This window comes from Desmodus rotundus, chromosome 4 (genome assembly GCF_022682495.2).
Source record: "Desmodus rotundus isolate HL8 chromosome 4, HLdesRot8A.1, whole genome shotgun sequence".
NCBI classification, from domain to species: Eukaryota; Metazoa; Chordata; class Mammalia; order Chiroptera; family Phyllostomidae; genus Desmodus; species Desmodus rotundus.
This window is the reverse complement of record NC_071390.1, coordinates 84591077-84608860: the sequence shown is the minus strand read 5'-3', so window position 1 is coordinate 84608860 and position 17784 is coordinate 84591077. Positions and strand designations below refer to the sequence as shown.

The following is a 17784-nucleotide window of genomic DNA, read 5'->3' as shown; positions in this document are numbered from 1 at the left end:
TCGACAGGGGAATGGATAAACTGTGGTGCAGGCAGAATGGAATATTATACAATGAATGAACTTAGAATATGAACTGACAGCTTCTTATAACAATGTGAATGAAACAGCAATAAATTGGTTGCAGCAATAATTTTTTATAAGTTAAAGACAAGATAAAGACAATTCAGACATAAATATACAATCACAATGGAAGCAGGAGAATGATAAGCAAGGAAGTCAGGATGGTATAAAACACAATTTTAAACAAAGAAAATACACCCATAAAAACATCCAGACTCACTTTGGATTAGTCAGTTTAAAAAAAGAAAAGACAAAATAAAATTACATTTTTTTTCTTCATAGTTATTTATCTTTATAATATATATTATTAGAAATGGGTAGTCTTTAATTAGTTTATAATCACCTTCAACTTAATTATTTCCCTTTCTTATTGCTAGTCAGATAAATCTTGACTCTCTTAGTGAAAGTCATTGTGCAGTGGGAAATAATGCCATCAAAAGCAACATACCGCACAGATTATCAAACAATTTGAATATGATTTGCTTTCTTTTTAAAAGTAATCTAATATGAAAAACTTCTTTTTTAAAAATATATTTATTGATTATGCTATTACAGTTGTCCCATTTCCCCCCCTTCGCTCCACTCCATCCTGCCCATCCCCTCCCTCCCACATTCCCCCTCTATAGTTCATGTCCATGGGTCATACTTATAAGTTCTTTGGCTTCTACATTTCCTACACTATTCTAACCCTCCCCCTGTCTATTTTCTACCTACCATTTATGGTACTTATTCTCTGTACCTTTCCCCTCTCTCTCCCCCTCCCACTCCCCTATTGATAACCCTCCATGTGATCTTTATTTCTGTGGTTCTGTTCCTGTTCTAGTTGTTGGCTTAGTTTGCTTTTGTTTTTGTTTTAGGTGTGGTTGTTAATAACTGTGAGTTTGCTGTCATTTTTACTGTTCCTATTTTTGATCTTCTTTTTCTTAGATAAATCCCTTTAACATTTCATATAATAAGGGCTTGGTGCTGATGAACTCCTTTAACTTGACCTTATCTGAGAAGCACTTTATCTTCCCTTCCATTCTAAATGATAGCTTTGTTGGATAGAGTAATCTTGGATGTAGGTCCTTGCCTTTCATGACTTGGAATACTTCTTTCCAGTCCCTTCTTGCCTGCAAGGTTTCTTTTGAGAAATCAGCTGATACCCTAATGGGAACTCCTTTGTAGGTAACTGTGTTCTTTTCTCTTGCTGCCTCTAAGATTCCCTCCTTCTGTTTAATCTTGGATAATGTAATTATGATGTGCCTTGGTGTGTTCTTCCTTGGGTCCAGCTTCTTTGGGACTCTCTGAGCTTCCTGGACATCCTGGAAGTCTATTTCCTTTGCCAGATTAGGGAACTTCTCCTTCATTATTTGTTCAAATAAGTTTTCAATTTTTTGTTCTTCCTCTTCTCCTTCTGGCACCCCTATAATTCGGATGTTTCAAGATGTCCTGGAGGTTCCTAAGCCTCTCCTCATTTTTCTGAATTCTTGTTTCTTCATTCTTTTCTGGTTGGATGTTTCTTTCTTCCTTCTGGTCCACACTGTTGATTTGAGTCCCAGTTTCCTTCTCATCACTATTGGTTCCCTGTACATTTTCCTTCGTTTCTCTTAGCATAGCCTTCATTTCTTCATCTAATTTGCAACCAAATTCAACCAAATCTGTGAGCATCCTGATTACCAGTGTTTTGAACTGTGCATCTGATAGGTTGGCTATCTCTTTGTTGCTTAGTTATATTATTTCTGGAGCTTTGATCTGTTCTTTCATTTGGGCCTTTTTTTTTTTTTTGTCTTGGCGCACCTGTTACCTAAAGGGGCGGAGCCTTAGGTGTTCCCTGGGGCGGGGTAATGCTGGTGGCTACACTGTGATGCTGTACATGGAGGGGCCGAGAGGGAGCAATGGCGCCTGCTCCACTCTCCACCGATTTCAGTCTTTCACTCTGCTACCCACAATCAAATTGGGCCCCTCTGGTGCTGATTCCTGAGTGGGTGGCTTTGTATACATTCTAGGCCCCTGTGGATCTCTCCCATGACCTCTCCTGTGAGGCTGGGAGTTTCTCCTGCTGCCGCCCCAACCCCCACGGGTGTTTTCAATCAGAGGTTTGAGGCTTTATTTCCCCGTGCTGTAGCTGTGGGTTGTGTGGTCTATTTTGCTCCCCTGCTGTTCCTCCCGGTTTATCTATGTGTGAATGTGGGACCACGGGGTCTGCTAGCAGTCGCACTGCCTGCCCTATTCCACAGTCTGTCACCTCGCTGGGTCCACCAGCCACTGCCTTGCTGTGAGTCCTCTGTGCCCCAACTGTCCGTCTCTGCCCCTCCTACCGGTGTGGATGAATGTTTCTTCTTTATTTTCTTGGTTGCCGGGCTTCCATACAGTTCGATTTTCTGTCAGTTCTGGTTGTTTTTTTATTTTTAAATTGTTGTTGTCCTTCTTTTGGTTGTGCGAGGAGGCGCAGTGTATCTACCTATGCCTCCATCTTGGCTGGAAGCCAAAAAACTTCTAATATCAAGAAATTTATTTTACTTTAAAAATAATATACTTTATTGGATCACATTGTGATCATTAAGAAATAATAATTCTAATTATAAATAATGTTCTCCAAAACAAGGGTGGACTTGGAGTGGTGAACACACAATACAGGGTACAGATGATGTCCTTGTAGAATTGTGTACCTGAAACTCGTATAATTTTGTCAACCAATGTCACCCCAATAAATTTAATAAAAAACAAAAAAAATTAAATTAAAAAAAATAGAATTGTTTTGGAGAACATTCTGACAAACATTGAAATCTCCACATTTTTGACATTGCTATTTTGCACAGCATCACTTTTTCTAACGTTCATAAAGAGGAAATGGGCACATGTTAAAAGTCATTTAAAAAAAAAAGTCATTGATTAAAACCTCAGTGTGCTCATAAAACCAAATCAATGGAGGTAAAATAAAAGGAGCTGTTATCACTTACATAGCATTTAGTATGTGTCAACCACTGTTTTAAGTACTTTACAACTGTAAATTCACTCCTTTCAAGGGATCCCCTGCTACAGTCTCTGTATAGGCTCTATGCTTTTTGGTGCAACACACTGTTGTCCATTGGAACATGTTTGCTGTCTGTGCCTTCTACCACAAATTTAAAGCCTTTTCTATCTTAACTAAGCTCGTCTTATGCACTATGGCCATAACTTTTGCAGTTTTGTAATAGGAAAACTAGCATTAATTCTTTTTTCATTGTTTACAATTTCAGGAATAAAAAACTAATTCTTACCATAGATCTTTGCAACCTCAGCATAGGATTTTTCTGCTTTTCTTAAGTTAAGACCTTCTATCTTTTCACTTAAAGGTAGCACTTCATTGCTTCTCTTTGGCATATTCAAATTGCCAGCATCAGTACTCTTATGCTCTGGGGCCATTCTTAAGTAAAATAAGGGTGCCATGAACACAAGCATTGTGATGCCGTGACAATGGATCTGATAACCAGCGGCTACAAAGCAACTAACTGGCGGGGAGCACCTGCAGCATGGAGATGCTGGGCAAAGAGATGATTCACGTCCTGGGTGGGATGCATCGTGAAGGCACAAGATTTCATCACACTACCCAGATTGGCGTACAATTTAATCTGTTTCTGGAATTTTCCACCTAATATTTTGGGGCTGCGGTTGACTTCTAATAACTAAAACTGCAGAAAGAAAAAGAGCAGGTGAGGAGGGACTTCTGTAGCAGATGGCAGACCCATGGTCCTAACCCGGGAATTGACTGCCGAGCCTGGTTCATATCTTGTGCTCTGCAGCCACTCAGTGGCACTTTATGTGACTTTCTGATTTTCACTTCCTGCAGTGACATCATTTTATGCATATATTTTGTAACACTGACTAATCATCTTCTGTTGCATCTCATTTACCTCACTTTTCTGTTTCTTATTCACTTGCCTGGGTCAAGCTGCTGACCTATCTAAATTAAGTCAATGTGTATTAATTTTGCCTGGATGGTTTTCATTCCCTTAGATGTCTGTCTAAATGATGGATTGTGATTCTTCCTGAAGCAGCTTTATTGTGTTTAAATATTGATAAAACAAATAAATCTTTGAGAATTGAGGGGAAACTTTTTATAATTCTGCCTTGAATTTTGGAACATTATTAGATATTTGGGCTGTGTGCGAGGTTATTAGGCTTTTGTATGAGGTGCATTTGTCAAGTTCTAAACTCTGATGTTTTAGAGATTATAAAGCTATATAGAAATTACAATTTTTCCATCAGTTTTCTTTGTATACAGATTTGTGATCACTAAGTTTAGTGTCACTCATGGTGACTCAGGAAGGTCTCTTACATCAAATTTTATTCAAGGAAGAGATTTTTGTTTTTAACTAACTTAAAGACAAAAATCAAATGGAAGTTTCCACTATGGATAAAAACCCTACTCTTATGTTGATTTAGGACAAGATAACAAAAAAATGCATCCATTGTATGCATATAATAAACCTCATGATTTTCAGGATGTCTGAATAAGTTAGGAATTTTTTAACATTAAAAAAAAGTTAAATGCATAAGGAGCATAGAAAAGGCAAAAATACCTCTTTTTTGATGGCCTCTCTCATTCTTTAGGAATTTTTGTCTGAATAAAGTGTTAGAATTTATTATAGCTGTGTACTTTTGTTATTGTTACTGTGAAATATGCCTGAAAACATTTTTTACTTTTCTTTTCAGATGACAGAAATGATGCTCAGGAGAGTAGCTTAAGAAACTTAATAAAAGAGCTGCCAGACACGCACTACTGCCTCCTCAAGTACCTGTGCCAGTTCTTGACAAAAGTAGCCAAACACCATGTGCAGAATCGCATGAACGTTCATAATCTCGCCACTGTATTTGGACCCAATTGCTTTCAGTAAGTTACGGAGTTTTGCTTTTAATATTATCACATACTCCTTTTCTTTTCAGTACTGCCTGAAATTACTGGAATGTAGACAGATATTTCAGACTGAAAAGTCAACTAATTTATGTTGAAGTTCCATGGTCTTTGACCTTTGTCTTGGTTTTTGTCCCAATTTTGAAAAAAGCAAATACCTTCTTATGAAATCATCGTTTTTTATATTTCAAACAACCTTATTTAAAATTCTGGAAATAAGTTTTACTTTCACGAAAAAGGTCGTTAAAGAAATCTAATCTGAGACTTTGATGAGCAGAAAGGGAAGGAATATGATGTAGTGCACAATTTTTTTTATAGTGATAAAGTTCAAAACATTGCTTCTGGATGGAAAATTGCAAGCAGAATGCCAGTGATGGAAAAAAATGTAACCTCAGCTACATTTATTTATTTTCTAGGGATAAACTAGACTAGAAATAAACTAGTTCTATAGTATGTTCTATATCACTAGTCACGGGAACTTTTGTAAAACTTTAAATTTTATTTTCCCTGTTATTACTTAAAGCTCTTTAATGTATAACACGTGGCCTTGTAATCAAGGGACTTTGCTTTTAACTTTCCTATTAATCTTTGCTGATATTAAACACATCCCTTCAAGTTATAAGGGGAAAGAAAGAGAGTATACTCACACTCTAGTTGTTTTAAAATTTTTATTTATTTATTTTTAAAGAGATGGGGAGGGAGAGAGAAAGAAAGGGAGAGAAACATCAGTGTGGGGTTGCCTCTCACGCACCCCCCACTGGGGACCTGGCCCACAACCTAGGCATGTGCCGTGACTGTGAATCAAACTGGCAACACTTTGGTTTGCAGGACAGCCCTCAATCCACTGAGCCACACCAGCCAGGGCACACTTTAAAAGCTCTCAAAAATTCTCAGGAAGTTTTTGGGTTTTTTTAATAGTGTATCTGCTTGTCCACTCCATTAACCTACAGACCCATGCCCAGAACTGCCTGGAACTAGTAATTTTACGGTCCTGAGAATGACTGTCTAAATACAGACTCTGGCTTACATCCTAGTGGCTGCAGGGCTCCAGGACATCTGCAGCCGTTGGGGGAGAAGTTCCACCTCAGTAATGATCCTCGTTGTAACCTCAGAGATGGAAATTTTAAATAATGCCATTTCATAGGATATGTTAGGATCTCGTGAATAAATGTTTTAAACACAGACTCCATTAATTTCTTCTCTTATTCAGGAGCTCTGTGGTAGTAAAAAAAACTCTATTTCTTTTTACTCCTATCTGCAGAGTCAGTTTTGTTTGGTGCCTTATATGTAAGAAATAAAGGTAAGTAGAAAACTACTCAGCAATTTTGAAACCCTAGATTCTAGAAGAGGTTAAAATGAATTTGTAAATTGAATGCTTCTTTAATAACACACACATGCATACCTCATTGCTAACTTAGTGGTTTGGGCTGGATCTGGAATTCCTGATAACCTGCTTCAATTAGTCAAAATATCAAATAAGTGATGAGTTTTTATTGTGGAATCTGCTAATTATTATAGCTTAACCTCTCATTGTGGTAAAATATGCATAACCAAAATTTACCATTTTGACCATTTTTAAGTGTATAGTTTAATGGCATTAAGTACATTCCTATTGTTGTGATCTATTAATTGGTTTGTATTTCTAAACTTATGGATATAGAAGTCACTACCATGTTCTTTTCTCATTGAAATAGAATATGATACTTATAACAGAGTGTTTATTGAGCACTTACCAAGTACTATATTGTCTGACTTAATTGATTCTAAAGAGGCAGAAGTGGTTAGTTTGTCCTTGAAGTTCCTCCAGCTTCAAAGAAAAGTAGACATGCCACATCTAGTGACCAGAGTTAGATCGTATATGCTATAAAAATGATCAGTGACAAGATGCCATTCAAAGATAAATCTCCCCATGAACCACTTAAAACACAAATGAAATACTTTTCTTAAAAACTAAGATGAATACATAGTATAATCAACCGATAAGGAAGATTTATTTCTAAGAGACAAGGGAACATCCTCATGACATAATGGTTTTTGAAAGAATATAAAATTTTAAATACAAAATATTGTCTGAAATATATAATCATAAAATGAAAAGAAATACACCAACATATGATTGTTTGGTGTTGTGGATGCTGGGCTTCTTCACGCTTAATTACAAGGTTTTCAACATGTACATCTAGTTATAGGCTTATAAATTTAGATGATCATGTAATATCATAAAATATTCAAACAATATAGAGGTATGTAGAATAAATATAAAGTATCCTCCATTAGACCCTCCCATTTCAACCTTTCCTCCCTGGAGATAAAATCAGTAACCAGCAGGTCTGTATCCTTCTAGGCTTCTTTCTGAACATGGCCATAAATCTATTTTTAAATATAAATTGGATTCAAGCTACATATATTCTGAAGTTTGATTTTTTTATGGTAGCACTTGAGCTTTTAATATCAGCATACTTATTATGTACCTCATTCTTTAAAAGTACCACAGAGTGTGAATTTGCCTGAGTTTAACCATACCTGTATTGACGAGTGCTGAGGTTGTTGTCATTTTTTAAAGATTGAAACAGACTTGCAGTGTATGGTGCCACGTGGGTGCTAGAAATATTGGGATGAACACTTTGTAAAGTATAGGATTATCTAACTACTATGATGTGGATCTCAGCCCACAGGATCCTGTGTTGTGGCTGCAATATACAAATACACAGGGACTACAGAAATCCTCCTCCTGTGGAGGAAAAGGGATGGCATGGCCACTCTCCAAGTGAGACAGGGCGAGAGGGCTAGAGAGAGCCCAAGAGAGAGAGAGAACTCGCCTCTGAGCGCCTCAACCACTCGCTCTAGAGGAGAGTGCCCGGACCCTTGCCTTAACTGGCTTTTACTGTTTTTCTAGGCCCCTTACATCAAAGATGGTTCTCATTTATTATGCATAGGTTTGTTTTGGGTGGTTATCTTTTACAGACAACAAAGGAGAGGATGTCGCTAAATACATCAAAGAAGGATATTTGCAATGTAAAGGGAGAAATGGTTAGCTATGCTCCATACCTGGAAGGTCTAGCTCAGATTTTGGGAAGATAAAGATACTCAGTAAACATTTGCTGCCTCAGGGTGAGGGAGTTTTAGCAAGAGCAAGTCTCATAGGAGTCAAGGTACAATGTAGGCCTGATTTCCCACTGGAGAACCTATCCATGGACATGGGTCCTGCCTACCAACCTCACTCCCCAGTGGCTTTTCCGAGTGGGGGCTGAGCCACATTTCCCACGCTTGGAACGGTTCCCACACTACTATGCTGTATACCTGAAACCAGTACAAAATAATATTAAAAGTAAATTAATTGAAAAAGAAAAACCTAACCACCAATAAAAAATGGTTTAAGAAAAAAAGAACAGTTGCAGGGAACATCTTGAGTATGACTCTTTATGTACATCTGCAACTGTTTCTTTACTGGAAGTGGAATCGCTTAGCTGAAGAGTTTGCACATTTTATAATATACTATGGCAAAGTTATAATAATATTTTTATAGTGTACTGTGGCATAGGAATAGGTATTTTTCTATGAAAAATTAATCAAACTTTAGACTGTAAGCTATATATATTCTATGTGATCATTTTTCCTAAGGAAATACATAATATCCCAGTTTCTAAAATAAGTAAAAATCCTCCTACAGAATACTGTTATTCTTTGAGATTAGCAGGAATTGCTTCCCGAAAGTTTTGATAGTTGTTAAAATGGGTGCTGCATGTTAGTGGTTTGATTAGCATGACAAAAGAAAATGAGTGTAGTCCTTGTTTTGTCACTGGTAAGTTTGACCTTCATTATTTATTTTTTTGTTACATTTTCTATAAACTGGGACCTACAAAGTTTGCTTTGAAGCTTAAGCAAGGCTATAAGAGAAATCTTGGTGCATAGGAGACAACTGCCAAAGCAGTGTGGGAATGCTTCTGCATTTAACTAAATACATGTGTAATTGCATAAGGGAAGAGTGGGTCTTACAGAGTCGACCCATCTTATCACTTAACAAAGTGGGCTCCTTAGAGACGGGAGGTGGCAGATAGGACATTCTTCTTACCTCATTTGTTTTAGTTTTCACTTCCTTCTTTCATATAGTGCAATATTCTTACAATATTATATGTGCTTTTTAATACCAAAAGAAAAAAATGTTTCTTGTCCAATAAAACTTCTAAATACAAACCAACTTCTTTAGTACTTGTAACAGACACAAATCTTATGACTTCAAATTGCCTTGGCACTACCCACCTTCTAGATTCATCTGCCACCAGGACTGACCTTCAACCTGCCTTGGGAATACTGGATCCTTCTCCTTGGCTGCTGCCTCGCAGCTGCCAGAGGGGCTAGATGTGCATCCTGGAAGTCTAGAAGAGTTAAATCCCATTGACAATGGGAAACAGGAGTCAGGAGGGAAGTAGGTCCATCTCTTCTTTCTCCTGCCCATGGAATGCTCTGTCCCACAGCTTACCCTTGCAGCCCATTGCTGATTTCCAGACTGCCACACACAAAAAAATCTGTCAACCAAACTGTCATGTGTCTGTCGTTGGGATCTTTGTGAAAGAGCTGTGCACACATTACATTGTTTCACATCCCTACTTCCCTCTTTTCCTCACCCATGCCACCCTATATCCTACTCCCAAAATAATGCACCAACATCCTTGTCCTTGGCTCCGTCTTTGCTTTCCTGAGAATCTGCTCTAAGGCAGTGTGTACCTGTGGATACAACAGGACTGTTTCAATACAGGAGGAAAACCTATCTTCTAAAAATATGGTGAGGTATGTTGTACTTTAAGAATTTAAAGGATAATGTTGGCTATACATGATTTTTCTTTTCACATGCTGACTTTGGAATCTAATTTTCTCATAAACAGTGACTCCATTCTATCAACTGATGGTCACTGACACCAATTCAGTGCCAACAAGAAACCCCAATTTGAAGTGTGGTGATGAAGAAAACTTTGTTCAGTGCAAAACAGCTGAATTATGATACAGCACAGCTGTGAAAACAGCATGGCTGTGGAACAGCTCAAGTGTGATACAGCACAGTTTTGCATGGACATGGAACAGCTCTGGGACCAGGCAGCCCCACGGCCAGGCCCCTTTCCGGCTAGACAGCTCTGCTCTGCTCCGTGCCAGCCTGCTTTGTACTGTGCTGCTCTGCTCCACAGCAGTCTGCTTTGCTCTACTCCACTGCTCCACTCCTCGTAGGTCCGCTTCTCATTGCTCTGGTGAGACATCTCCGGTGTTTCAGTTCAGTCAGGCAGACTCATTCTTCATTCTTCTGTGGAAAGGGAAAGTACGCTTCCCAAACCAGAGGGAAGATGGACAGAAGTCCCCACTCCTGGCCCCTGATTGGTCCATCCTCATGCAAATGAGGACGCCAGATCCTTGCAGTTTGGCCCAAAAGGTTATAGGAATGAGAGTATTTACTTATATTGTATCTTTGTTTTGCAGTTTCATATTTAAATCTTGAATATATGTGGAAATTATTTTAGAAAAGTTATGATATGGAATCTAAAAGTTATTGAATATCCTCTTATATCTTAAATTTGTAAATATTTACATACTAAATTCCAGTGAAATTTTTTTAGAGTAAGATACTATTTAAGGATACAATTTTTCTCTGAAATAATGAGCCAGGTAACCAAACAATATCTAGAGAGTAATTCATACATCGCCAAGTGATTCAGAATGTCGCTTTAGCATCATATCAAACCCTTAAATATTTTGGCCTCCCCTGGGCTCGGCTGCACTGCAAGGGTCTGTCCGCCTGTCCAGCGTTAGTGTCATTCCCTTTCTATTTGAATGTCATGAGCTGTGTTTTTCCACTTACTCCTCTTTCAGGATTGTCCTGGATAATTATGTGCGTATGTTCTCTCAGAACTTCAGGATATTTTCCTAGTTTCAAAATTCCCATTTAGGTCTAGATTCATCAGGTGTAGCTGAAATATTTAATATTGAGTCATTTGTTTAGTAAAATGACAAATCATCCCATTTAGTCCAATTTTTACTTATATATTTTTATTTCTTATAATTGTAGAGGCTTGAAAAAATATGGAAAATTGTTGAACAGTGAAAATTATCCACTAATTCTATTACTTAGAAGTTATAACTTTAAATTTTTAACTGTTTCCTTTTAGCCTTCTCTCAGGTATATATTCTTTTAAAATTTTTTATCAATATTATATTTTATATACCTTTTTAATCCTACTTTTTAATAAAATATTAAATTTAGATATTTCTCTTTGGTTTATATCACTTTTTATTTGTTGCTTTAAATCCTTCAGTATACATCATTTTTTTATTTGATCAAAGCCAGGACATTTTATTGTATGTATCAGATTCTGTGTGTATAAAACAAGAGTATTATTCAGACACACATACTTTCAAAGGTCCTCTATTTCTCATAGTGAACCCATAAACATAGTTGGTACTCTTATACGTTTATATATACAAAAATGAAGTGTACAAAGTATCCATTTTTAAGATTACAGAGCTAAAATAGAACTGATACCATTTATTTTGGTCTGTTCCAATCGAAACTTTGAACTAGGCAGGAGAATAATCAATTGTTTTTCAGAGACAGAGAACAAAAAAAGATTGATGTGGGAAGATTTCCACATTATCATTGTCCCGTGGTCAGATGGGTAGCAGTATTAGCTTGAACCATATAAAACTGCCATTTTTCTAGTTCAAAATGGCCAAATATTGCGATTTTATATAGTTCAATGTAGTAGTATACTGAAGTCCATCATTCCTATATCAGCTAAGAACATGTTTGAATCACAAGAAATTGAATGTATAAGATGATACTACAAATTCTCTGCTAGATGTCCACTTATTTTTTTACAGGAATCATGGTGATTTGTAATTTTGTGTGATCCTCATATAGCATTTCTCTCAATATTGTGTGTGAAGGGTAAATTTATTACTCTGGTTAGTGGTGGTAATGGTACTTCAAGCCTTGGTTTTTCAAACAAAAATAAGCAGAAAGGATGCTTTTGACCATGGTCTCATTCAAGAAGTGGCAGTAGACCTTCAGGTGGTTACTCAGCAAATTGACTGATTACTTTTTGTAATATATGATTAGAGACAAATAATATTGAATAATATGCAGTGTGATTTATATTTTTTCTATGTGAAATAATTGAGAGGAGCAGTGATTTTTTTCCCAGCAAGCTTAGGTCAGTGCATTTTAGGTGAGTGTTTATGTGAGGAAGGACCAAGTATAGATGTTTTACAGGTCTTTTTACCCTACCAGTTTGAGGCAATGTTTTTAAAGTGTGTAAACTCTTCTCTGGAATATACCTCCCTAGAGAATAATCAGGCTTAGTAGTTGAACATTGCTGACTGGGGCCAGAGTCAAAGATTTCTTATCCTTTGAAAAATAACCCCCAGAGCCCATCAGTCTCTCTGGGAATGCAGTGATTAAGCAACATCTGCCTGGCAGTTAGTGATCATCTGCAGAAATATACAGTCCATCATAAATTCAAGGAACTTTACATCAGTCGGTTTATTAAAGACAAACACCCAGCCAGACAACATCAGCACTAGTCTATTAAGTAATAATTTAAAATGAAATTGCATATTTCCCTTCACACATACTTTCAAAGGACTTCTACATTTATGATTTTGTTTGTTCCTTACATCAATCTTAGGAAGAGAGAAGGCTCCATTAGGGTGGCTGGTGGGTGTGTGTGGATGACTGGCCACAGCTATCAGTACATCACTAGTAAGCCGGAAGACTAAGAATAGGGTGTTTTCCTACTCTCGGCCGGCTGTGTTTTCCACTAGGTCACATATTTTCCCCAGGTGTTATTAGATACTGCATTGTACTCTATCTTGCCAGTCATGCAAAGAGCGGTGATTCTTTTCCCTAGCAGTCATGAGTTATTTGTGGGATTAATGACCGTCATTGTAACTTTGCCTATGCGTGTATAGTCCGTTACAGTATAACTTTTAAAAAGTGAAGAAAGCAGTTAAAAATGAATACTGCTTCCTTTTGGTGGCAAAAAAAAAAAGCAAATACAGATTCTTATAATTCTGCTTTTCTCATTTTTCATACCCATAAAAGAAAATTCAAGTGAAAGCAAAATCAATTTACTAATGCAATGTGATTGTTCTCTTTAAGACTTCGAAATAAAAAGTAGTGCCATATGTGTTGCTCAAGCATAACCTTGAAGATCGCTATTGACCTTTTAAACTCTTTGCATCATCATCCAGTGATGGCAAGTGACAAAAAAATGTAAATATATACACTAAGGCATGTTTTTTAGCTGTTGACAAAAATCCAGCAGCAAATTTATATTCTGAACATTATTGTGGGAGTGTGTATGTACACTTATATAATCTCCAGAATTATCTTACACCTTCTCACCCGCCTTCTACAGAAACAGTAGTCTTTTTTCTTCTTGCATGAGGTTACTTTGGAGACTCAGTCTTGGAGAAGCATAATTCTAATCCCTCCTCTGTTATTAGCCAGCTCTGTGTACTTTAAGAAGTCACTTAGTTTTTCTAACCCTCTTTGCTTTTAGATAATATATGAATTTCTTTTCAGGATTTAGATTTTACATAATTTTCGTTTTTTATAATTTGTGTGTATTAATTTATTTGGTACACACTATATGCCAGCAGTCAGTGTTCGCCAAACAACATGGTTCATACCTCTAGGGAGCTCATACTCTATAGGGGCAAGAGGGAAATTCCTCAAGTAATGACTCAATTACAGTTGTTGCAGTAGAGTTTAAAATAGAGGTCCTGCTCATGTGAGTGGTGGAGGGCGTATGCCCTGAGGTGGTTTGCGTTTCATTCACACGTAGCTAACATGGCGTGCTCCCTCTCCTTACTGCACTCCACTCTTCCAAGTTCTCTATATTTCTCCTTTGGCTGATTTTAATGACTTCTTAACTGGTTTTCCTTTTGGCTCTTACCCACTTCAATCCAGATCCACATTATTGCTAGAACTACCTATTTAAAACAAATCAGATCATATCTACCTCTTGCTTTTCAAGAGATAGATACATTCAAGGATATTTCTTTTCTCTACCATACCATTCAAAGCCTTTAATGATTTAGTGTATAAATTCTCCTGTAGCCTCCTCTCTTCTACTTCCCAAGAACTATCCATCAGGGATCTAGAAATAGATAACTGCAATAGAATCAGAGGAAAATCTGGGGATTGAGCTAGAGTTTGGAAGTCCTTCATTCTAATTTACTTTTTGAAGACACAATGGACAAACTCTCCAAGAACAGTGGCAGCCTAGGGAACAACCATAGCTAAGTGATTGGAAAAGACAGTTGGAGAGATTGGAGGAATAAAAGCAAGTGTAGCATCCCAAAAGCCAGAGAAAATGGAATTTCAGAAATGGCTGGACTATGAAGAGGTGCCAAGTATACTGGATTTGGAGACATAGAGATTATTTGAGTCATAACTGCAGATGCATAATGACACTTTATACTGTTTCCAAAAGAACAATCTTCTGAATAACACTCATTAAGAAAATATTATGAAAAGAATATCACTTGGGAAAAATAATTACCTCTGGGATTAGAGGAGAAACCTCTCTTTCTTGAATTAGTATTCACTTCTAGATGTATTAGTATAAATTGTGGCTGTGTCGATTGTTTGAAGTCCGCAGCTTTTTACCCTCACATACAGCCTTTGTTAGATTTGTCGTACCTCCTCTAAGTTTCCATTACAGAACAAAAGGGGGAACATATAGGTAAATTTGTTTTCTGGATTAGATTCCCAAAGTAGAATGTAAATGAATGAAGACTTAATTTCTGATGAGTTCTGTAGAATCTGTGATTGATTAACACGTTTGCTACACACAGAGTTGATTGGAATGACTATTCTTGTGTTAGGTTGGGCTCTAACACACGTTAGTTTTTCAGACTGATCATACAATATTTGTTCTCCTTGATGTTGCTATTAAGCAAAACTTTATCTCTCCTAGTGAAGCTAGAGAATTACCTTGATGGGTCATAGGAACAATTTTGTGATATCAGGATGGTTTAGGTTTTATATACTTTTATATAGAAAGACAGTATAGCCAGACTGTCTTGGTTTAAACTTGGCTCCCTTATTTTTTAAGAGTGAGATCTTGGTCAAGTTATTTAGCCTCTCATTTCTTTTTATATAAAAAGGAATAATAATATTATCTTATGTAGTGGTTGTTAATATATATGAATATGTATATTTTATAAATATGAAGCTGAGAAGAGCTCCTGGAACATACTGATAATTATATATCATTATAGTTTAGTAATTTTCTAGAAACACGGATTCACTTTACTTTGTAAATTTACCAATCACGGGACCTCAGGCCAATGACAATGTACAACAGCAAATTTGTCCTTAAAAATACGAAACAAGTCTATGTCTTTGAAGACAGAAGTTCAGGGACATTTATAGTGTTAGGTGCTATTTCCTAGGTGTAATTATCTATGATATTCATTCCTAATATGAAACAATGTAATTTCCATGAGTGTAGATTAATAATCTCACTGATCTACTTTTTTAATGAGTTTATTTGAGCCTCATTGAGGACAGTTGCTGGGAATCAAAATCCCAGTGGGTTGAGAAAATGCTGTGGAAGATGGCACTTATTTTATACATCTGAATCAAAGGGCAAGGTGTAAGGGGGTCACATTAAATTCACTGGTGATAGATTAGCTAAGCAAGAAAAATCAAAGCCAGGAAATCTCTGGGATTGGATAAAAAGTAAAACAAATTGACACTTTTTTTTTTTTTTTTTTACATAGGTGGGTCTAGGATAGTTAACCGCCCACAGTTAACATGATAACAATAGTTATATGGGAATTTGTGGTCTCTGCTCTGGTGCAGTGGATGTGCCCTGAGGGGTCTGGGTGGGGGGAGGAAATTACCCTGGCATTCCAAGGTGCAAAAAGACAACAGACAGGCTTAGTTAAGGTAAAGATTTGACCTTTGTCAGGGAAGATACCAGCCTGGGACATGACTACCTGCCATGACCTGCTTTCAGTTAGAAAGTTTTAATTTCAGACCATCCTATGCAGTTACTTTCAGTACCCAAGTTTGTAAGGCCACATGCAGGCCTCCCCTGAGCTTGTCAGGCTTAGAATATGGCCCCTTTTCCCCCACACTTCCCCTTTTTGGTCATAAATCAACTAAAGGATGAATTGCTGCTCAACCTTTGGTTGGATAAGCTTTCCCACAGTGCTAGGAAGGCTCATTTCTAGGAAGTCTGAGTCAGCATTTGTCTTGCTGAACTATGGACTACTGGGGATGGGGCAAGACTGTAACCTTGGACGAAAGTGAAGGCTGATTTTTTCTTAAAAGTGAAAAGAGGTAAATGGGAGGCAGTCGGGTCCTGTGGGTCTTATTAAGAAAAACACAGGACCACTTTTAACCTAAGCTGTCATGATCCAAGTTTTGTAGCCTGTCTAACTTCTCTTTATTTTGCATCTAGTACAACATTTACTTGTAGTTTGAGGGCACACCATATACCTCTTCCGTTTTTATAATCTGCCCGCGAGATGAGTTTTATTTCCTATGGCCTGTCCACTTTCCACTGGGAGCACTCAAGTGCTGTTATTAATCTGATTCTGGCCAGTTGTGCAATTGGAAGCTGTAACCTTAAGGTTTAATCAGGGCCAAGGCCGTAAGAACACAATGCTGTAAATTACAATTACCATCGAAAATTTCAGAGACCAGGAGGACAGTAAGAGTTTCATAAGTAAATCCCCTGAGCCTCAGCAGTAGTTATAGAAGGCCATGATTTTATAGCCATTTCAGCCTCTCTCTGAATTAATATAGTAGTAGTCCTTGTTGGGTTAGGAGGTAAGCACATTCCCATAACTGAGTTCTAGCATTTATACATGAAATTCCTTTCTCAATATTCTTTCTCCACTAACTTACTACAGCTTCCCTTGTTCTTAGTTTGGTTATTTTTACTCATTTAGAAATAGCCAACTTTTTAAGACAAACTACTTTCTTTTAACTTCTCTTGAAATTATACTCTCTCTTCCTCCCTTTTGCAATAGCATTTCTTGTAAATGCTAAGAGAAACCATAGAAAGAGTATTATTGATAATAAAAAAGTTAGCTTATACACAGATATCTGTTATCTTAACAGTTGGGCTGTATACACAAAGTTTGAAAAGCCCAAAGAACAAGTGTAACTATTGTTATGATGATTAATATTAGCAGACAGGTAAACAATCAAACTAATAAAGTTCAGCATCAACTTGTAGGTATAAGGCCTCATCAGTATCTTGGGATAGCCATCAATCTCTGATGTTAGCAGCTTCGCATCCTGGAGAAGTCTTTGATCTCTGCTGTAGGTGGAGGCAAATATTAGAGATGGGCAGATGTCCATCCTTAGTTGGCACCTGGTAAGGTTCCTTCCAAATATGTTATAGAGTCTTTAATTGATGTCTTTTCCAGTGAACAAAATCTCCTGTTGTAAGTCATGGTCTTTGAAGTCTTTGTCTCCTGGGAGCATACTTGTGAAATGAATGTCACTAATTTATCAGTCCCTATGGCTGGTTAACAAGTTCTTGATAACAATGCAGAATATCTCCTTTTAATAAGGTTGGTTCATATGCCCCTTCATTCAGATGAATAGGGCAGCTGGTGACTGTTTCATATGGAGAAAGGCTATGTTTACCAAAAGAAGTAGGTTTCAGGTTGAGGAGTACTATAAGGAGAGCTTTTGGCCAAAGGAGATTAAAAGCTTCTGAAAATTTACTTGATCGAGTTTAATTGTACCATTTGTATGTTCCACCAATACCACTGGGATGATAGGCACAGTGAAAATACTCTAGAATCAGCCAAATCTTACAAATGGATTGCAT

At 37.2% G+C, this 17784-nt stretch overlaps 1 protein-coding gene across 5 annotated transcripts in view; it reads left to right on the top strand.

Annotated features, from left to right (window-relative positions):
- Nucleotides 1-17784, top strand: part of FAM13A (family with sequence similarity 13 member A) — a 278405-nt gene that overhangs the window by 54981 nt on the left and 205640 nt on the right. For all 5 annotated transcript variants that reach the window (XM_053922889.2, XM_071221261.1, XM_053922887.2 and 2 more), the window contains one exon: nucleotides 4738-4915. In XM_053922889.2, the coding sequence (XP_053778864.1) occupies nucleotides 4738-4915 (178 nt within the window). The remainder of the gene's footprint in view (nucleotides 1-4737; nucleotides 4916-17784) is intronic.